Source organism: Crocuta crocuta, unplaced genomic scaffold (assembly GCF_008692635.1).
Source record: "Crocuta crocuta isolate KB4526 unplaced genomic scaffold, BGI_CrCroc_1.0 scaffold72, whole genome shotgun sequence".
In the NCBI taxonomy this organism is placed as follows: Eukaryota; Metazoa; Chordata; class Mammalia; order Carnivora; family Hyaenidae; genus Crocuta; species Crocuta crocuta.
Genome location: NW_027529427.1, coordinates 2167674 through 2185368, shown reverse-complemented (window position 1 = coordinate 2185368; position 17695 = coordinate 2167674). Strand labels below are relative to the sequence as shown.

Sequence of the window (17695 nt, the reverse complement as noted above, 5' to 3'; positions counted from 1 at the left end):
GTCAGACCTGGGTTTTAACCTTGGTTTTTATACTTATTTTAAGTGTGTGATTTTGAGAAAACAACTTTGTCTTTAGTTTGTAGAGTGGGGGGTTAATACTTTGAAAGTGCTTTAAAAGTAGTATTTTGATAGTAATGTGATTCTTTTCCATCTTTACTTCTTCAGCCATTGTGTTACTTTATTAAGTTTGCAGGCTAGAAAGCCTTTTTTTTTTCATTTTTCTTAGGTAATTGATATTTCTAATTAATTACAGGGTCTTATATTTATCCCTCACTTAATTGCTTGCTGTCTTTACAGCCTGTTAATCCTGAATGTCCCTTAAGCACTTGTTTCTTCATATGTCCCATGGTGATGCCAGTACGGACCTTACTGGATTGAGGGGATGAAAGGAGGTAATATCCACAAAGGGGTTAGAATGATGCCTGTCACTTGGAATAAGTTATTACTATTGTTATTGATTCCAGATTTCTCATTAAGAAGTTGAAAAGGTCATGGCCAAATTACGATTCTTAGAGCATGCTGGAAGAATGTAGGTCAGATTGTCATTGATGGTACTTCAGGAGTGACTGAATTCATAGGCAGCTGATATTTTGTGTACTGTTATCCTTTGCCTTCCTGGTGCTGCTCCCTCTTGTTCTGCTAGCCTCACTGAGCATGCCCTCCCCCATTTATTCCTTATACACCAGACTCATTGGCTCTTTGAAAGCACTAAGTTCTCTGATTTTTTTCAATTTTTCTAAGTGTTTATTCATTTTTGAAAGACAGTGTGTAGAGAGAGAGGGAGAATCCAAAGCAGGCTCCAGGCTCTGAGCTGTCAGCACAGAGCGCGATAGGGGGCTCGAACTCCTGAGCTGGGAGATCATGTCCTGAGCTGAAGTCAGGACTGCTTAACTGACTGAGCCACCCAGGTGCCCCTAAGTCCTCTGATATTTTAAGGCCACTACATATAATGTTTTCTAATGGAAGCTCCCTTTACTCAGCTCTTTACTAATTACTGTTTGACAAGTCATTCAACAATGACTGAGTATGGTGCTGTTCATTTTTCAATTATCAGTTAGGATGTTCTTTTTTCGGGGTGCCTGGGTGGCTCAGTCGGTTAAGTGTCCTGACTTCCACTCAGGTCATGATCTCCTGGTTCATGGCTTCGAGTCCCGCTTCAGGCTCTGTATTGACAGCCCAGAGCCTGGAGCCTGCTTTGGGTTCTGTGCCCCTCTCTCTGCCCCTCCCCTACTCATACTGTCTCTCTCTCTTATAAATAATAAACTTAAAAAGAAAATTAAAAAAAAAGTTCTTTCTTCATAGGAGTGACTCTTTTCCAGGTATAAATCAGGCCTTCCTGTTAATAATCCTTTAGTGAACCATTTACTCTTTTATAATGTTTATCACAATTTGGCTGTGGTTTCATGTGGTGGTTTAATATTTGTCTCTTCCACTAGAAGGCTTCCGTGAGGGCTGGGAATGAGGTTCTAAAAATTTCTTATATCTCCAATACCTGTTACAGAAAACGAATACACATAGTACTCATTCTCTGATTATTCTAGTTAGTTGTTTTCAAGCTTATTAACCACAACCCACAATTAAAAAAATCACATTGTGAGCTGGTACACACATGCAACTATCCGATACCAAAGGTTTCATAAACCACTACCTACCATTACCACATGTAAAGTACTGTCTCCTATTTCATTAAAAGAACAGAACCCCTGGCTATAACTTAATGGGTAGAAACTGGATTGTTCTATTCAAGAGGTTTTCTTTTTTCAATAACTAAGAGCGTCCCACAGAGGTGGTCCTTTTCCTATGCTTACTCTCTGACATTCTTGTTGTTTCAGTTAATCAATTTCAAAATTTACATGTCTCTTCCTCCAAATTTTGTGGAGTTATGCATCTTTTTTGTTTTGTTTTAAAATTTTTTAGTGTTTATTCCTGACAGAGAGAGATAGAGTGTGAACAGGGGAGGGGCAGAGAGAGAGGGAGACATAGTCTGAAGTAGGCTCCAGGCTCATGGCCTCCCAGCCATGGTTTCTAAAATTAAGTCCAATTTGTTCTATTTAAGAGTCTATTTTTATTTGGTTTTCTGGATTCCACACGTAGGTGAAATCATATGGTTATTGTCATTGTCTTATTTGTATTTGGTATTTGACTTATTTCACTTAGCATAATCCCTTCTAGGTCCATCCATTCACAAATGGCAAGATTTCATTTTTTTTTGTTATGGCTGAGTAATAATCCATTGTGCTATGTGTGTATATACATATATATACACAGGTATACTGCACACTTTCTTTGTCCATTCATCTATCAAGGGACAGTTGGGTTGCTTCCAGATCTTGGCTATTGTTAATAACGCTACAATAAACATACAGGGGTGCATAGGTCTTTTCAAATTAGTATTTTTGTTTTCTTTGCGTCAATGCTGGTAGTGTAACTACTGGATTTGTATGGTATTTCTGTTTCTGATTTTTTGAGGAATCTCCGTACTGTTTTCCACACACAGTGCTTGTACCCATTTACATTCCCACCAAGAGTGCACAAAGGTTTGCTTTTCTCTACATCCTCACCAACACTTATTTCTTGTCTTTTTTTTTATACTAGCCACTCTGGCTGGTGAGATGATCTCTCATTGTGCTTTTGATTTGCATTTCCCTGAGGGGTGAGGTTGAGCATCTTTTCATGTTTTGGCCGTCTGGATGTCTTCCTTTTTTTTTTTTTTTTAATGTTTATTTCTGAGAGAGATAGAGAGACAGCGTGAGCAGGGGAGAGTCAGAGAGACAGACACAGAATCTGAAGCAGGCTCCAGGCTCTGAGCTAGCTGTTAGCACAGAGCCCGACGCGGGGCTCGAACCCACAAACCGTGAGATCATGACCTGAGTTGAAGTCGACACTCAACCGACTGAGCCACCCAGGCGGCCCCGGACGTCTTCTTTAGAACAATGTCTGTTCAGGTCCTCTGCCCATTTTTTAATCAGATTGTGTTTTTTGGTGTTGAATTGCCTAAGTTCTTTGTATTTGGTTAGTTTGGATATTAACCCTTATCAGATATATCATTTGCAAATTCACTAGGTTCTTCTCTCATTCACTAGGTTGCCTTTTTGTTTTGTTGATGGGTTTCCTTTGCTGTGCAGAGGTTGAAGTCAATGAAATCACAGGCTGTGTCCTATTCTTTTCCCTCTAAGATCACTTATGGGGGTGGGGAGGAAGGGTCAGTGGCCACAAGGTAAACCCCTGAAGGGCTTGCTGGGTCCCACCCCCCATTCCTGATTCAGAAGATCTGGAGTAGACCTGAGAATTTGACTAACAAGTTTCTAGATGATGATTATGCTGCTACTGCTGGTTTGGGGACCGCACTGAGAACCCCTAGTCTGGGTAAAGGAAGCTTATGTTCTTGTCATGTTCCCTGTTCTTTAGGTAGGGAAGACGTATGAGCTACTAAACTGTGACAAGCACAAGTCCGTGCTGTTGAAGAATGGACGGGACCCTGGGGAAGTGAGACCAGACATAACTCATCAGGTAACTTCGGGGACAGAGCTGACGACCCCACGCCTTCGTATCTGTCGGCAGCCGTGTGCTGCTTCTCTTCAGTCGAACCTGTGCCTTGGTTTCTGCCTCCCCTAGAGTTTACTGATGCTGATGGACAGTCCCCTGAACCGAGCTGGCTTGCTGCAGGTTTATATCCACACACAGAAGAATGTGCTGATTGAAGTGAACCCCCAGACTCGAATTCCCAGAACCTTTGACCGCTTTTGTGGCCTCATGGGTGAGACCTTTAGGACTTACAGTTCAGAATGAACCTGGCAGTAGTGAAGAAGGAAGAGGAAGGGGATAAATGAAACGTGAGCTTTTTGAACCGGGGGAGCAGGGTGCGTGTTTGATACCAGAACAAGGACCTTTCCTCTTCCCAGGGGCTTGGGGAGAACCTGCATGGGCTCCTGGCCCAGTAAACTCATTGCCGTCCAGCTGGTTGTATGCTTGGCAGCTGCTTGTTCATAGCATGTTAGGACCATAGTGTGGATGTAAAGGACACACAGAGCCCACTCTACCTGTGGGTTTTTCTGGTTAGATTTCTGGGCAGAAGAAATGGGGTCACCACCTAGCTCTGAACTCTTTTCTCCCCACCCTCAGTTCAGCTTTTACACAAACTCAGTGTTCGAGCGGCTGATGGGCCCCAGAAACTCTTGAAGGTGAGGTACTGGCACCTACTGGTTGGGGGCAGGGTTCTGAGATTGTTTCTGGGGCTGATTCCCCCCCGCCCCCGCCGCCCTTTCTTTAGGTAATTAAGAATCCGGTGTCAGATCATTTCCCAGTTGGATGTATGAAGATTGGCACATCTTTTTCCACTCCGGCTGTCAGTGATGTACGAGACTTGGTGCCTAGCAGTGACCCCATTGTATTTGTGGTGGGGGCCTTTGCCCACGGCCAGGTGAGGTCTGGGCTCAACTCGTGGATTCTTCATAGAGCCGAGGCTTAGTATAGACTTCTGGGGGCCATTGGCATTTTGATGGCCCTGGAAGATAGAGGGTGAGAACGAAGCTGGAAGACAGACGGGGCCTCCACGACCTGCCCCAGGCAGTAGCTTTTGAGGACTTCTGGCGTATTTGTGATGGTGAAAGTCAGGGCCCTTCTCCTGTGTGCAAATTCAGTATTGGACAGCACTGTGGGGGCGCGGGTGGCTCGGTTAGCTAAGGGTCCCACTTCAGCTCAGTCCATGATCTCACGGTTCATGGGTTCAAGCCCTGCATCAGGCTCTGCACTATCAGTAAAGAGCCTGCTTGGAATTCTCTCCCTGCCCCCTTGCATTATCGCTCCCTCCCTCTCTCTCAAAAATAAATAAATCTTTAAAAATCTTTCAAAAATAGCACTATAAAGATTGGCTCAGTCGGTAGAGCATGTCGCTCAGTCTCAGGGTTGTGAGTTTGAGCCCCATGTTGGGTGTAGATTACTTAAAAAATAAAATCTTAAAAAAAAAAAAAAAAAAAGCCAGCACTGTGAAATACTAGCCCTGTTTTTCCTGCCCCCAAGAAGACGTGAACCTGTTACAGAGTGACAGACGGTTTCTCTCTTTAGGTCAATGTGGAGTATACGGAGAAGATGGTATCTATCAGCAACTACCCCCTTTCTGCAGCCCTCACCTGTGCAAAACTCACCACGGCCTTTGAGGAAGTGTGGGGGGTCAACTGACACTAGCACCTCGTTCTGAAACGGACTGGTACATCCCTCGACCCTGCTTTCAGCCCGCTGCTCGGAGAGCACCTTCCCGCACCGGGACTGTGGGGGTTTGGGGGAGCCGAGGCTGTACGTTTGCTGTTTGTTGATCCTATAAATACTGTTTTTGCAACCCCGGTAGCGCTTTGGGGATTCCTAAAATTGCGGTATCTTAATGGTGTAAAAACTCCTCATGGCTGTTCTCCCCAGACTGCAGGGAACATGTGGTCACAGGGTTCTGCAGTTTTGGTTCCAGGCCTTGCGGGTGGGCCTCAACTCCAGCCTTTGGGGTGGTAACGGAGGGAGCCCCGCTTCACCTTGGTGTTTGGCAGGCGCGGAGAGCAGTCTGTAAGGAGGCAGCCAGGGATGCTAGCAGTGAAAAACCGAACAAAGAGAAGTGATTTTATCTGGTACAGTTCCAAGGTAGAAAAAGTGGAGCAGGTGGGGCCTTGTACCCCACCCCGCCCCCCCATGGGGGGGGTGGTGGTAGCGGCACATATACAATCATAGTAAATTGGCAGAAGAGAAACACAACAGATTCCTGGCTAGAGGGGGAGAGATAAGGCAACGTGCATGGGGGAGCCCAGAGGGGAGACACGGGCCCTCTACTCCTCCCACGAGAGTTTCCCCTTTGGCCCCGGATGAAGACTTGGCTGGCGGCGGCGGCACCGCTGGGAGTGCCGCGTCCTCCCCTCCCTGGCTTCCACGTTCTCTGTGCTCTGAGGCGGAGGAGTGCTGTGGAAAGGAGACAGGTCACCTCTGCACCAGCCCGGCTCTAGGCCACCTGCGGGAGGAGGAGAGATCCGATTGACAGGCCGTCTGGACCGCGGCCCTTGCAGCTTCCTGGGGGCCCAGGTTCGAGTGGTCACTGCCCCAAACTGTTGTTCCCTAGACGCCAGGCTACCTTCAGTCACTCCAGTACCGTCTCCCTGCCCCCCACCCCTGATCTCTTGCTCCTCTCCATTACCCGGAGGTTCAGCTTAGCTGCAGGGATGGTCACTCACCAGGGAAGCAGATTACTTCACTTTCTTTAACTTCTCTTTCCTTGGCACCATTACTTTGTGAACATAAGGCAATATGAAGAGTAGGCTCAAGAAGAAGACGTGGCCAAGAAAATAGATGGATTTATANTGTCCCACGTGAAGAGGCAGAAGGCAGTCATGGAGTAGCCCATGAAGAGCCAGTGGATGGTCTGCTGCACCAGGTAGTAGAAGGGTTGGAGGACAGTGATGGAAGCCAGGGTGCCCAGGGCTGGGCTCTCCTGAATGAGCCTGGCAACCTGGGGAGCGAGGGCAGCGGTCGGCGGTGTCCTGGCCCTCGCCGTATCCCCCTCTTGCCCACCGTCCCGCGGGCCCACCTTTCTTTCCACGATAACAATGAGGAATTCCATCTGGAAGCAGACCAGGTACCCTGAGTGCAGGCCGTGCCAGAGGGCCAAGAACAGCAACGAGAGTCCCTGGGATAGTTCTTTGTTTCCGAGGAACTTGAGCCGTTTGAAGACGTAACTAGAGAAAAGGGCGGGTGGGGATGAGCCTCAGAGCGTCTGCGCCACCCCCATCTTGCCCCGCGGCTACGGGTGCCCTGGGGGTGTGCCACGCGGGTGGCCTCTGCTCCGGGCGGTCGGGGCCAGGGAGGCAGCGCCATCTGACTAGCCTTAGGAATGGAAGGCAGCAGAGTGGACGGCTCGGTTCAGAGACAGAAGAAAGACGTCAGGCCTAGCTGGGTGAGCTCGGGCGAGCCACCTCATACGAGACGACCGAGTGTCTGCTCAGCACCCGGTACCTAAGCTGCGGCGGTGAGCAGGGCAGACTGGTTCTCTTGTGCATTGGTGGGGACAGGTCAACAAAGACGTTTGTAAACGGCAACGGGGACCATGATACTAGGGGCGGAACCGGGATTACTATTCCGTCTTGCTTGTGCCTTGCGGGTGTGACAGAAGTGGTTTATTGGGGGGTGGGGCTGGGAGTCGGGATGGAAGTAAGTAGGTGTGGGTGGGCGCAAGAATGACGAGGTTCTACCCAAAGTGGGAAAAGATGGGTGGTGCATCCATGCCCTCAAATCTGGGAAAGCACTGGAAGAAGCTGGGGGGTCCGGAGCCCCCATCCAGCTGCTTACCGGGCCACCCAGGCATTGGTGTTGATGTTGAAAGAGGCGATGGTGCCGGTGAACCGGGGGGTTGTTTCGAAGAGCCACACCTTCATGTTGGCACAGGCGTCCCACTTGGGCTTTCCGTGTTCATCAAAGCCATCAAAGCCCAGCCCCGTCAGGATGCACACTCCTTCCTGGGGGGTGGGGTTGGGCGCCTCCTTAGCCTTCCTGCTCCCCTCCTCCCCACCACGTCCACGGCTTCTTGGACTATGACCCCGTTTCGTCTTTCCTACTTACTGTGACCAGCCAACAGGTGACGTACTTGTACAGCACGAACTTGCCCCAGAGCAGCATGTACATGCAGCGGAACCAGAAATCGTGGTTCTTGAGGAATGAACACACAGGCATTAGGGCTACTCCCCAGGCAAGGCGAATTGCCCTTCACGTTCTTCCCTTCCAAACTCGTGGCTGACTACTTCGCGTCCACCTGACGGTCTGCTTAGTTGCCCTTCTAGAAGGCTACGAGGACTACGCAGGGAGCCCAGTGAACATCCATTCACCTTCTTCCCTGAAGACTCCCAGAAACAGCATTGTCCCTAAGCTCATCTAAAGCACTGAGCACTCGGGACACAGAGCGCCGAGGGACTTTATATCCACGGTCAATGTTAGTTTAAGGAGACAAACCTACCCAGAGTGCGTAGGGAACTGCTGCAAGCCTTTCAGCGGGGCGGGAGCAAAGCCAGCACTTCCCCCTCCCTTGGGTTTTGAATTCCCTAGAAGCCCCCAATCTATCAAGAGAAGAAAACAGGCTGGAGAGGACCAAAGCCGTTCTGCTCCAAGGAGTCACTCGGCTGTAATAAGTGGGGCTACGAGCTGCTCCCGAGGGGGTAAGGGTGCCGACAGTGCACCTGGCACAGCCCCGTGCCCGCGAAGGTCGTTCAGTGCTGGCTGATGGACATGTCGCGGCCCGGCTGGCATTGACACCAACTCTCACAGATCTAGGGCAAAACCAACATGCGTTTGTAGACGGCGTTACCCGCCTCTCAGCTAGCTACAGGGATCCTTGCCTGTCCGTGTCTACCTCTGGCGCAGTCACACTGCCGCTCCGCAAGCGAGCACTCACTTCGTAGTCTTCAGTGAGCAGATAGTCTTCTGTGATGTGCGGGCTGAGCAGAGTGTAGCCCACCAGGTAGACGAGGCCCAGACTCAGGCGCTTGAGAGCAGGTATGGTGCTGGAAAGGAACAAGCAAGGTCATGACGGGCGGGGGCTTAGTTCCTTCACCCTCCGACCTTAAGTTACAGAGAGAGGGCTTGCCGGGCGTGGCTCTCCGTCCAAAGCCTTTATTCGCTCTCGGGGCAACACAGCTCTCTGTGGTTGGCTTTGGGCGATGCTGAACGCAAGGCCCTTCGAGTCACAGGGACGGGCAGGGTGAGCAGGGCAGCAGTGTGGACGAGTCTGTGGTGCTTCCCCTCAGGGGTCCTACGCATCTCACCGCCTGACCAATTGCCTCCGTCCACACTGGGACTGAGAAGCCAGTGCGGGGTCCAGGAGGATGACCCGTTCTCAGTCTGCTCCTTCCTCCCCGGGTTGAATCGATGTCCAAACACAGGCTGGACACGTTCTCAGGCAAAGAATTTTTCTGGTAACTTTTCCATTTTCTACTGTGATATATATACATATATATACACATGGCACATTTTTATGTATCTAACAATCTTTTTTTTTTTTTTTCTTAACTGAGAAAATGGGTTTTAAAGGCAGGGGCATGACTGTTCAGGCAAAGTCCTGTGGCGCATAGGTGAGTTTTTATGTTTGTACTACAGGGTGGTAATGGCTGGCTGGAAGTAGCCTATGCTGAAACGGGCCCACCACCCGCGTGGAGCAGGTAGGGATGGCCCGTTACATAGTGCAGGGCCCGTGCGGCACAGGCCTGTGAGCCAGGGCCAGGCTGGCCTGCAGGAAGTCACTTAGACGTGGCTTTGTACTGGGTGAGATCACCTACACGGAGGTCTTGACCAAGAGGGGCAATTACCTGTTTGGTATCTTCCCTGGTATGTCAGTCAGCTGTCCCTGCACCAGCTTCATGTAGTGGTTCATTGAGAACTGGGGCCCTACCAAGAAGGCCCCATAGAAGTAGGAGAAACCAGCAACTTCCAGCAGGGAAGGGACACCCCGTATGGCATATTTCTGTTGCTCAGAGGACAAGGAATTCTATGCCGAGAAGAGAATGAATGGTTCAGGATAGCCTCGAATCTCCCCCCAAGAGCCAGTCTGCGTGTTCCCCACCCTTGGACCCCGCTGAGTTGGGGTTCTTCAGGTAGCCGTCTCTTCGAGGGCATGATAAGGAGAAAAGTAGTCGCCTCACGTGGAAAGGAGCATGTGCAGGGGGTAACTTAGCAACAAGTGGCTGCTGCTTTTCCAAACGCCATGCTGGCACTGATCTCTGGACTTTGTGTGAGAGCTGGATCCGCGCAAATTAGATTTGCTGATCCGTGCTCACTGCTATCTGAAACAGAACTCACACAGGCTGGAGAGGAGGGAGAGGCTCTGCCCCTGGCACCTGGGTCCAGTCTTTTGATAACAACAGCCTTGCGCCTTCCCTCAGGCTCAATTCCTTAACCTCTCTGCGGAGGAATGGGTTCTTACCTGATCCTTCCCTCCGTCAAAGTAGTCAACAGCCAGACCTGAGCAGAGAGAGAAGGCGTGAGTAGAAAAGGGGAGAGGACACCGAGGAGGTGGCCTGTGACCAAGTGTAGCCAGGGGCGGACTGGGGAGCACAAAGTAAGTCAGAAGGGGAGGAGCCTAGGTGTGAAACGGGAAGGCAGTGAGCCAGCACTCACCAATCAGCTTCAAGGTCAGGACACAATGTGGCATTGTCCACTTGATATCGTAGTTGCCAGTGGCTGTGTAATAATACCCGGCAAGAAGGTAGGCCTATGGAGGGGGAAGAATTTATTCCTTCACCCGCGAGGATTTCTTCATTTTCTCCCTGCTCTAAAATCCACTGTATTCTTTCATTTTTCCATTCTCCTTAGAGGCTTTTTTTTTTTTTTTAAGTTTGATCTTCTAAATTAAAAAAAAAAAGTTTATTCATTTTTGAGAGAGAGAGAGAGAGAACATGAGTGAGGGAGGGGCAGAGAGACGTGGCGGGGGGAGGGACACAGAGGATCCGAATCAGGCTGTGCTGATGGCAGATGACCTGATGTGGGGCTCAAACTCACGAACCATGAGATCATGACCTCAGCTGAAGGCGGATGCTTAAGTGACTAAGCCACCCAGGCGCCCTAAAGACTTTAAGTTCCTAAACATGGAAGAAACTGAACCGGTAGAGAGGAAGGGACTTGCTCAAGGTTTCTCAGCAGAATGAAGGCTAAACCGAGAATTTGGAGCTTAGAGTCCGTAGCTCATTCTAAGCTGATTTTCTGCCTTGCCTTTAAGCGACACGCCTCCTGGACAGCTTGCTGGGCTAACCCTGGTCCAGATCAAAGGATATGAATGCCACAGTCCTGGGCAAAGGCTTAGCTGGCAGGTAAAACATCGTCACTGCAACCTGCAGATAAGCCACCTGGCGCCTGTAAGGAGTGACCTACCTGAAGTCACGCTGCCGAGTGATGTCGGGAGAAAGGACTAGAAATTGGATCTCCTAGTTCACTTTTTCTGTGCCATGGCCCCCGACCTCCCCTTCCCCCTGAACTGCTGCTGGCTGTGATCTGAGCTGCCAAGGGAGAGGCGTTTACCATCTGGAAGCAAAATGTAGTGAGGACGGCAGTGATGGTGCGGCCCATCAGTCGAAGGATGAGGAACTGGAGCACAATACATAGCAGGGAGTGGTAGAGCTGAGCTCCTGGAGGCGGAGAGGAGAGCAAACTTTAGCTTGTGGTTGTTTTTTTGCCTTTTGTTTTTTTGCATTCCCACCTGTGCTGAGACTTCTAAATACAACGAGAGTATTTTTTTTTTAATTTTTTTTTATGTTTTTTATTTTTTTCTAGGAGAGAGAGAGAGACAGCGTGAGCAGGGGAGGGTCAGAGAGAGAGGGAGTCACAGACTCTGAAACAGGCTCCAGGCTCTGAGCTGGCAGTCAGCACAGAGCCCGATGCGGGGCTCAAACCCACGAACCGCGAGATCATGACCTAAGCGAAAGTCGGATGCTTAACCGACTAAGCCACCCAGGCGCCCCACAACGAGAGTATTTAAAGAAAAAAACTTTGGTAATAGGATTTTTTCTTTTCTTTTTATTTTTTTTTTAAATGTTTTATTTATTTCTAGGAGAGAGAGAGAGAGACAGCGTGAGCAGGGGAGGGTCAGAGAGAGAGGGAGTCACAGACTCTGAAACAGGCTCCAGGCTCTGAGCTGGCAGTCAGCACAGAGCCCGACGCGGGGCTTAAACCCACGAACCGAGAGATCATGACCTAAGCGAAAGTCAGACGCTTAACCGACTAAGCCACCCAGGCGCCCCAGGATTTTTTCTTTTAAAAGAGACTCAGATCTTGGAGGGAGGGAAAGACACTGACGGTATAAATACAAGGGACTGTCAGGGAGTCACTGTGTTTCTTCATGTCTGAGCTACAGGGATGCTCCCAAAGAAGGCTGCTTGCATCTTCCTCCAGTTACAGCCACAGCAGACAAAATGCCGGGGTCTGGCAAAGGTAACCAGCCACTCTCAGGATGTTATTTGGGAAAGGGATGCACGGAACAGGAAAATTAAGCTTTGGTCCTGGGCATACAAACACTCTCTTTGCAAACAGAGCGGTATGAACTTCCCTATCTGTCCAACTCTCTCCAGAAATTCTGTTCTGAGTCTGTTCCTTCTCAGGTTCCCTCTAATCGCGGTACTATTGCTAAGTTCACTCACCAAAGTTAAAATAAGCAATTGAGAGGCCTGTAAAGGTGTGGAAGAGATGGATGAGGTAGCTGTCCCTGAAGTAAAGGTAACGCCGAAAAAATACAGCCATGGGGTAACCTAGAGGGGAGAAAAATCAGAGGGTTACTCATGCCTGATGCCCTCTCGGTTTTGTTTTGAAGTTTCTCTGCATGAAATGCAGCCCAGAGTGGAAAATACATACCTTGTATGGACGTCAGCAGAGAACAGTATCCAAGAATCAAAAGTTGCTTTGCAAATACAAATTTAAAACCGATGGGGTGCCTGGGTGGCTCAGTCGGCTAAGTGGCCTACTTCAGCTCAGGTCATGATCTCACAGTTTGTGGGTTCGAGCCCCACACTGGGCTCTGTGCTGACAGCTCAGAGCCTGGAGCCTGTTTCGGATTCTGTGTCTCCCTGTCTCTCTGACCTCCCCCTGCTCACACTCTGTGTGTCTCTCTCTCTCTCTCAAAAATAAATAAGCATTAAAAAAAAAAAAAACCCGAAGATATGGGGGCGCCTGGGTGGCTCAGTAGGGTAAGCGTCCGACTTCGGCTCAGGTCATGATCTCATGGTTCATGGGTTTGAGCCCTGCATCAGGCTCTGTGCTGACAGCTCGGAGCCTGGAGCCTGCTTCAGATTCTGTGTCTCCCTCTCTCTCTTTCCCTCCCCTGCTCATACTCTGTCTCTGCCTCTCTCTCAAAATTAAATAAAATATAAAAAATATTTTTTTTAAGCTGAAGATGTGAATTTTATACCAAGGCAATACAAAACTGGGTCCTAAGACTAAGTTTCCTCTATAGCCTATTAAATATTGCTAGGAATTTTCTCTTGCCTTTTTCTAAATGATACAAGGAATGAAGGGTGCCTGACGATACCTGAGACGCTTGTTTGCACCTTTATGCTCAATTATGATTTCATCACCTGTCTTATTAACAGAATAATATCAGCTTATTGAGATTATTAAGAGGACAACTGTAAATTAAATCCAGGCTACCAAGTGGGATTGCTGACTGCATAAACAGTTGCAGACTCCTCACACACTGAGGTCTGGGCATCAACTGTGTTATAAATCCACGCAAATATCCTGGGAAAATGTCATCGAAAGCTGAGATTCCGAGTATGGTCCCCGGGCCACGACGATCAAAGTACAAGGAGTCTCCTTCTGGGCCATAAATGGTCAGGCATGGCGAAAGGCAGCTTGTGGAATTAAAAAGGGTCAATGGCGTTTGGTATTTCTAAACTAGAGTTAGCCCGTTCCCTGGCTTTACTACACACTCAGTGTTCTGTCAGGAGCAATCTGTCAAGAAGACTGGTTAACGTGCTCGGCAATGCTCCTGCAGCGGAGCACGTGCGGAGAACTGGAAGCCCCACGTCTTTCTGGAAGGACACTTCACCTATCCTATCATCGCGTAATTAGTGTTCTGGAGCTGCTCATGATTTACAGTCGCTGCATCTCTTGCTGTCAAATTATAGGTTGCAGTTAGTTTTTCAGGGGCAGTATGCGGGCGAGTGTGGTTAATGCTGCAATGCTTAGGAACGTGTTAGACACAAAGAAAGTGCTCAATTATTTATTAAGTGAATAGGAAAATGGATCATCATGTTTTATATTGGCCTATGTCCTAGTCCTTTGCCCCATATTTTTCTTTTTCTTTTAATTTACCAACACAGCTTGGGTATTTATGTATCCTGGTTTTTTCAAGTAACAGTGAATCAACTATTTGATCTTCTTGGTGCTAGGACTTGCTGATGTTCTCTGATTGCTGTTCTCATCATGGGCTAGGCTCTTTAACAAATTTACAGCTTCTTGCAAGTAGTTAATTTTGCAGATAGCCTGTGGATCACAGGCTCATTAATTTGACAGATGTTTGTTAAATGCCTACTCTATGCCAGGTATTCTGATTATAGAGCATATAATGAGGAAGGAGGTGGCATGTAATGGTTTATTCTCTTTCTTTCTTTTTGAAGGTTTATTTATTCTGAGAGAAAGAGAGCAAGCAGGGGAGGCAAAGAGAGAGAATACCAAGCAGGCTCCGCATTGTCAGTGCAGAGCCTGAAGCAGGGCTCAGCCTCATGAACTGTGAAATCATGACCTGAGCTGACTGAGTCACCCAGGGGCCCCTGTAATGGGTATTTTCTAGCTAGTGGAGACAAGTGATATAGGATTACTAGACTCGAGGGAGAGGGAGACATCCATGAACGCTTTCATAGTCAGACAGGGACAGAACACACAAGTTTTGCTAAGAACCAGAGCCAGGTACTAGAGAGTATATAGAATAGGGTCCAATTGCTTTAAGTCTTTTGCTTTTCATTTTTAAAAAATGTTTATTTATAGAGAGAGAGAGAGAGAGAGAGAGAATCTGAAGCAGGGGTCAGGCTCTGAGCTGTTGGCTCGAACCCAGGAACCGTGAGATCATGACTTGAGCAGAAGTCAGACGCCCAACCTACTGAGCCACCCAGGCGCCCGTCATTTAAATTTTATTTATTTAGAGAGGAAAAGTTCATGCAAATGAGTGGGGGAGGAGCAGAGAGAGAGGGAGAAAGAGAATCCCAAGCAGGCTCCATGCTCAGCGTGGAGCCTGATGCAGGGCTCGATCCCACAAACTGTGAGATTGCGATGTGAGATGAAATCAAGAGTCAGAGGCTTAACTGACTGAGCCAAGCGCCCCTGCTTTTCATTTTTAATGTTTTTGGAGCAGGAGTACAAAAGAATAGAAGCAATAATAGGTAGATCTTAATTATCTAGAGTACCGATAAATAAGCTCATCTATAGATAGTCAAGAGCTTATCTCTTTAAGGCATGAAGACCTTTAACCAACCGGAAGCACTAAAACCGTTTCGAATGCTTGAAATTAAAAAACACAGCACACGTTACTCTGCTTCCTTAAGTTGAATATACTTCACATTTCTTGGTGACCTGGGCCATGATGACTCTGGAGGACAGTGGTGATGGCTCTGTGACCTGTTGAGGTGTGTGAGACCGCTGCGCCTGACCCTGTAGCCCCCCGCCCCGTCCGGCGTTCTGAGTGCTTGTATCCATTCCTTAGAGCTTTCATGCCCCTCCCTTGCGATTCAGGGCTCAGAAGTCACTTCCTGAGCTTTGAAGAGTTCCTTTCCCAATTTCGAATTTACTGAAGGCCTTAGAAACCATACCTTTGTCTTAAAGGTGTGACAAAAAGATGTAAGAGCAAGAGTCTTGGGTGCTTTCCTTACAGTAGACTTCGTGCACCGGCCTGGTGACATCTGTCCTGGCCACTCAAGGCCCCTCGCTCCTGTTTTCAGGGATATGTGGAGGGCGGGGTGGGGGTTGGTGAGTCCACACTCGTAATCACGCAAGAAGATGGAGCAACGGGCAGAAGAATACACAGAAGGCAGCAGGCCAGGGCACCACAAACCCGGAGGTGCTAACGGAGGAGAGGAAAGCCTGGAGTGAAGCTTCGGGGAGGAAGATGGAACTGCGTGTCCGCCGAGTTGCTGGGACAACCTAGAGCCGAGCCTGGCTGTGTAAACATCCAACCTGGCTCTTGGCTGCCACCCAGCCCAGCCCGGCGGGCCTCGGGCCCGGCTGCCCAGTCACCCCTCCAGGGATGTGCTGTGTGGGGGAGGGTGCTGTCCGGCGAGCACCTGCACGCTCTCTGATGGGAGCCCATGCTTACTGTAACGGCTGCAGTCACCTGAAGGAGCCCGAAACACCAATGAGGGCACCCTGTCACTCGCCGGCCGCCCACGAGTCTGATTCGTCAGGTCCGAGTGACTGTGACGTGCAGAAAGGGTTAAGAAGCACCACCTCACTGAAATCCTAGAGCAAGACAGAAGGACTCACGGGGGCCTGAGAATAACAAGTTCTGAGCCAGGTGACTGGGGGCTCTGGTCTTTTCCACAACAGCACCAAACATGCAGACGTTTGTTTTATAAACAAAGGGATAGCGTCATGCAAGTAGTTAATTTGCTAGATACCCTGTGGATCACTGGCTCCCTCATTCCTTCCACAAATGTTTATATAAACGCTGGATAATGCCAGGTATTCTGTTTGGGAAGCACAGACCTTGTTGGCTATACTGTGACTGTTTCTTCCTTTTGATTAGGTTTTAAAGGTGGGGAGGGGGCGCTTCAGAAACTCATGAGCAGACGGATGATGATCTAACATACGTGCTAAACCTCGAGGCTCCCCTACCAGAATGGGACCATTCCAACAGCAAAAACTAGGGCCTTCAAAATGCTCTGAACCTCAAGGCACACTGCAGGGGGTCCTCTTTAGAGGTTCAGTAGTCACAGAGCGTTTCCAGCTGTATTCTCCAGTCACTCGATCCCTCAGGTCCAAGAGCCACTTGAGTCAGAAACGAGGAGGCCACAACCTAGATTGCTCATGGAACTCCTTATTCTCTGCACAACAGTTGTGAAGTTACTTACGAATCCTACATGTTTGGGGGTTTCATTTGAGGAAATAGAAATGAGCTGTTTAGAGGCACCTGGGAGGCTCAGTTGGTTAAGCATCCGACTTCAACTCAGGTCATGATCTCACAGTTCGTGAGATTTCACAGCTGACAGCTTAGAGCCTGGAACCTGCTTTGGATTCTGTGTCTCCCTCTCTCTTTGCCCCTCCCCAACTTGCACTCTGTCTGTCTCTCTCTCAAAAATAAAGAAACATTAAAAAAAAAAAAAGCAATGAGCTGTTTATATTCAAGTCTGATTAATTTATTTGACTTTCAACCTGTATAGCTATTTCTGGACTCTGGAGGAATATGGTATGACCTCATTCGATCAGTCAGTGGTTCATATTACCTCGGTGAAAGGAGTATAGAGCATTTTTGGCAAGTGTGAGAGAGAAGACAGAATTCGACAAGAACTGCTATGTGTTGGCTTAGATACTGATATGAGTTTTGTCAAAGAAGAAAACTACCTCAAGCACCATATAAAGAGTTGGTATAATGTCCATAGCATACTGTAGTGGTACTTAAAAATTACTTAAAAATACTTAAAAATTACTGAGGACCTCAACAACATTTGTTAGTACGGATACTATCCATCAATAGCTACTGTATTAGAAAATAAGAGGCACCTGGGAGGCTCTGTGGGTTGAGTGTTTGAGTCTTGATTTAGGCTCAGGTGATGATCTCATGGTTTTTGAGTTTGAGCCCCACGTATCTGTGCTGACACTGTGGAACTTAGTAGGATTCTCTCTCTCCTTGCTCTCAAAATAAATAAATAAGAAAATTTAAAAGTATCTAACTATTAATTCATTAAAAAAATAGTAAACCAATTGCATACTATGTAACATAGTTTTAATGAAAAAAACAACAACCCTATATTTTTCCAAAACAAATATAACCACTCAGTGAGAACAGTGGCATTGTTTTACATTTTTACAAATTTCTAGCCTTTGTCTGGCTAAATGGAAGATAGCAGGATTCTCAAACCTGCTTTTGCATTTAGTCTGTTAATATGTTATGTTTTGGTTAAAGCATATGAAGAAAAACTGGCTTCACCCAGTTGGAAAGAGAATCTTAGTAGCCTTTTCAGATCCTTTTGAGTATTATTCTTTGATA

General features: G+C 48.1%; 2 protein-coding genes across 2 annotated transcripts in view; one reads left to right on the top strand and one right to left on the bottom strand.

Moving 5' to 3' along the window:
- Positions 1 to 5335, top strand: part of EMG1 (EMG1 N1-specific pseudouridine methyltransferase) — a 6796-nt gene extending 1461 nt beyond the window's left edge. Inside the window, exons 2-6 of the mRNA XM_077758977.1 lie at positions 3409 to 3510; positions 3616 to 3757; positions 4123 to 4181; positions 4271 to 4420; positions 5065 to 5335. Of these exons, the coding sequence (XP_077615103.1) occupies positions 3409 to 3510; positions 3616 to 3757; positions 4123 to 4181; positions 4271 to 4420; positions 5065 to 5178 (567 nt within the window). The 3' untranslated portion in view covers positions 5179 to 5335. The remainder of the gene's footprint in view (positions 1 to 3408; positions 3511 to 3615; positions 3758 to 4122; positions 4182 to 4270; positions 4421 to 5064) is intronic.
- A 243-nt stretch (positions 5336 to 5578) lies between these two features.
- LPCAT3 (lysophosphatidylcholine acyltransferase 3) overlaps positions 5579 to 17695 on the bottom strand; it is a 39154-nt gene continuing 27037 nt past the window's right edge. Inside the window, exons 2-12 of the mRNA XM_077759080.1 lie at positions 12144 to 12251; positions 11029 to 11135; positions 10132 to 10225; positions 9938 to 9975; positions 9324 to 9502; positions 8414 to 8522; positions 7588 to 7674; positions 7318 to 7484; positions 6560 to 6707; positions 6207 to 6481; positions 5579 to 5986 (exon numbers count right to left, since the gene is read on the bottom strand). Of these exons, the coding sequence (XP_077615206.1) occupies positions 6293 to 6481; positions 6560 to 6707; positions 7318 to 7484; positions 7588 to 7674; positions 8414 to 8522; positions 9324 to 9502; positions 9938 to 9975; positions 10132 to 10225; positions 11029 to 11135; positions 12144 to 12251 (1226 nt within the window). The 3' untranslated portion in view covers positions 5579 to 5986; positions 6207 to 6292. The remainder of the gene's footprint in view (positions 5987 to 6206; positions 6482 to 6559; positions 6708 to 7317; positions 7485 to 7587; positions 7675 to 8413; positions 8523 to 9323; positions 9503 to 9937; positions 9976 to 10131; positions 10226 to 11028; positions 11136 to 12143; positions 12252 to 17695) is intronic.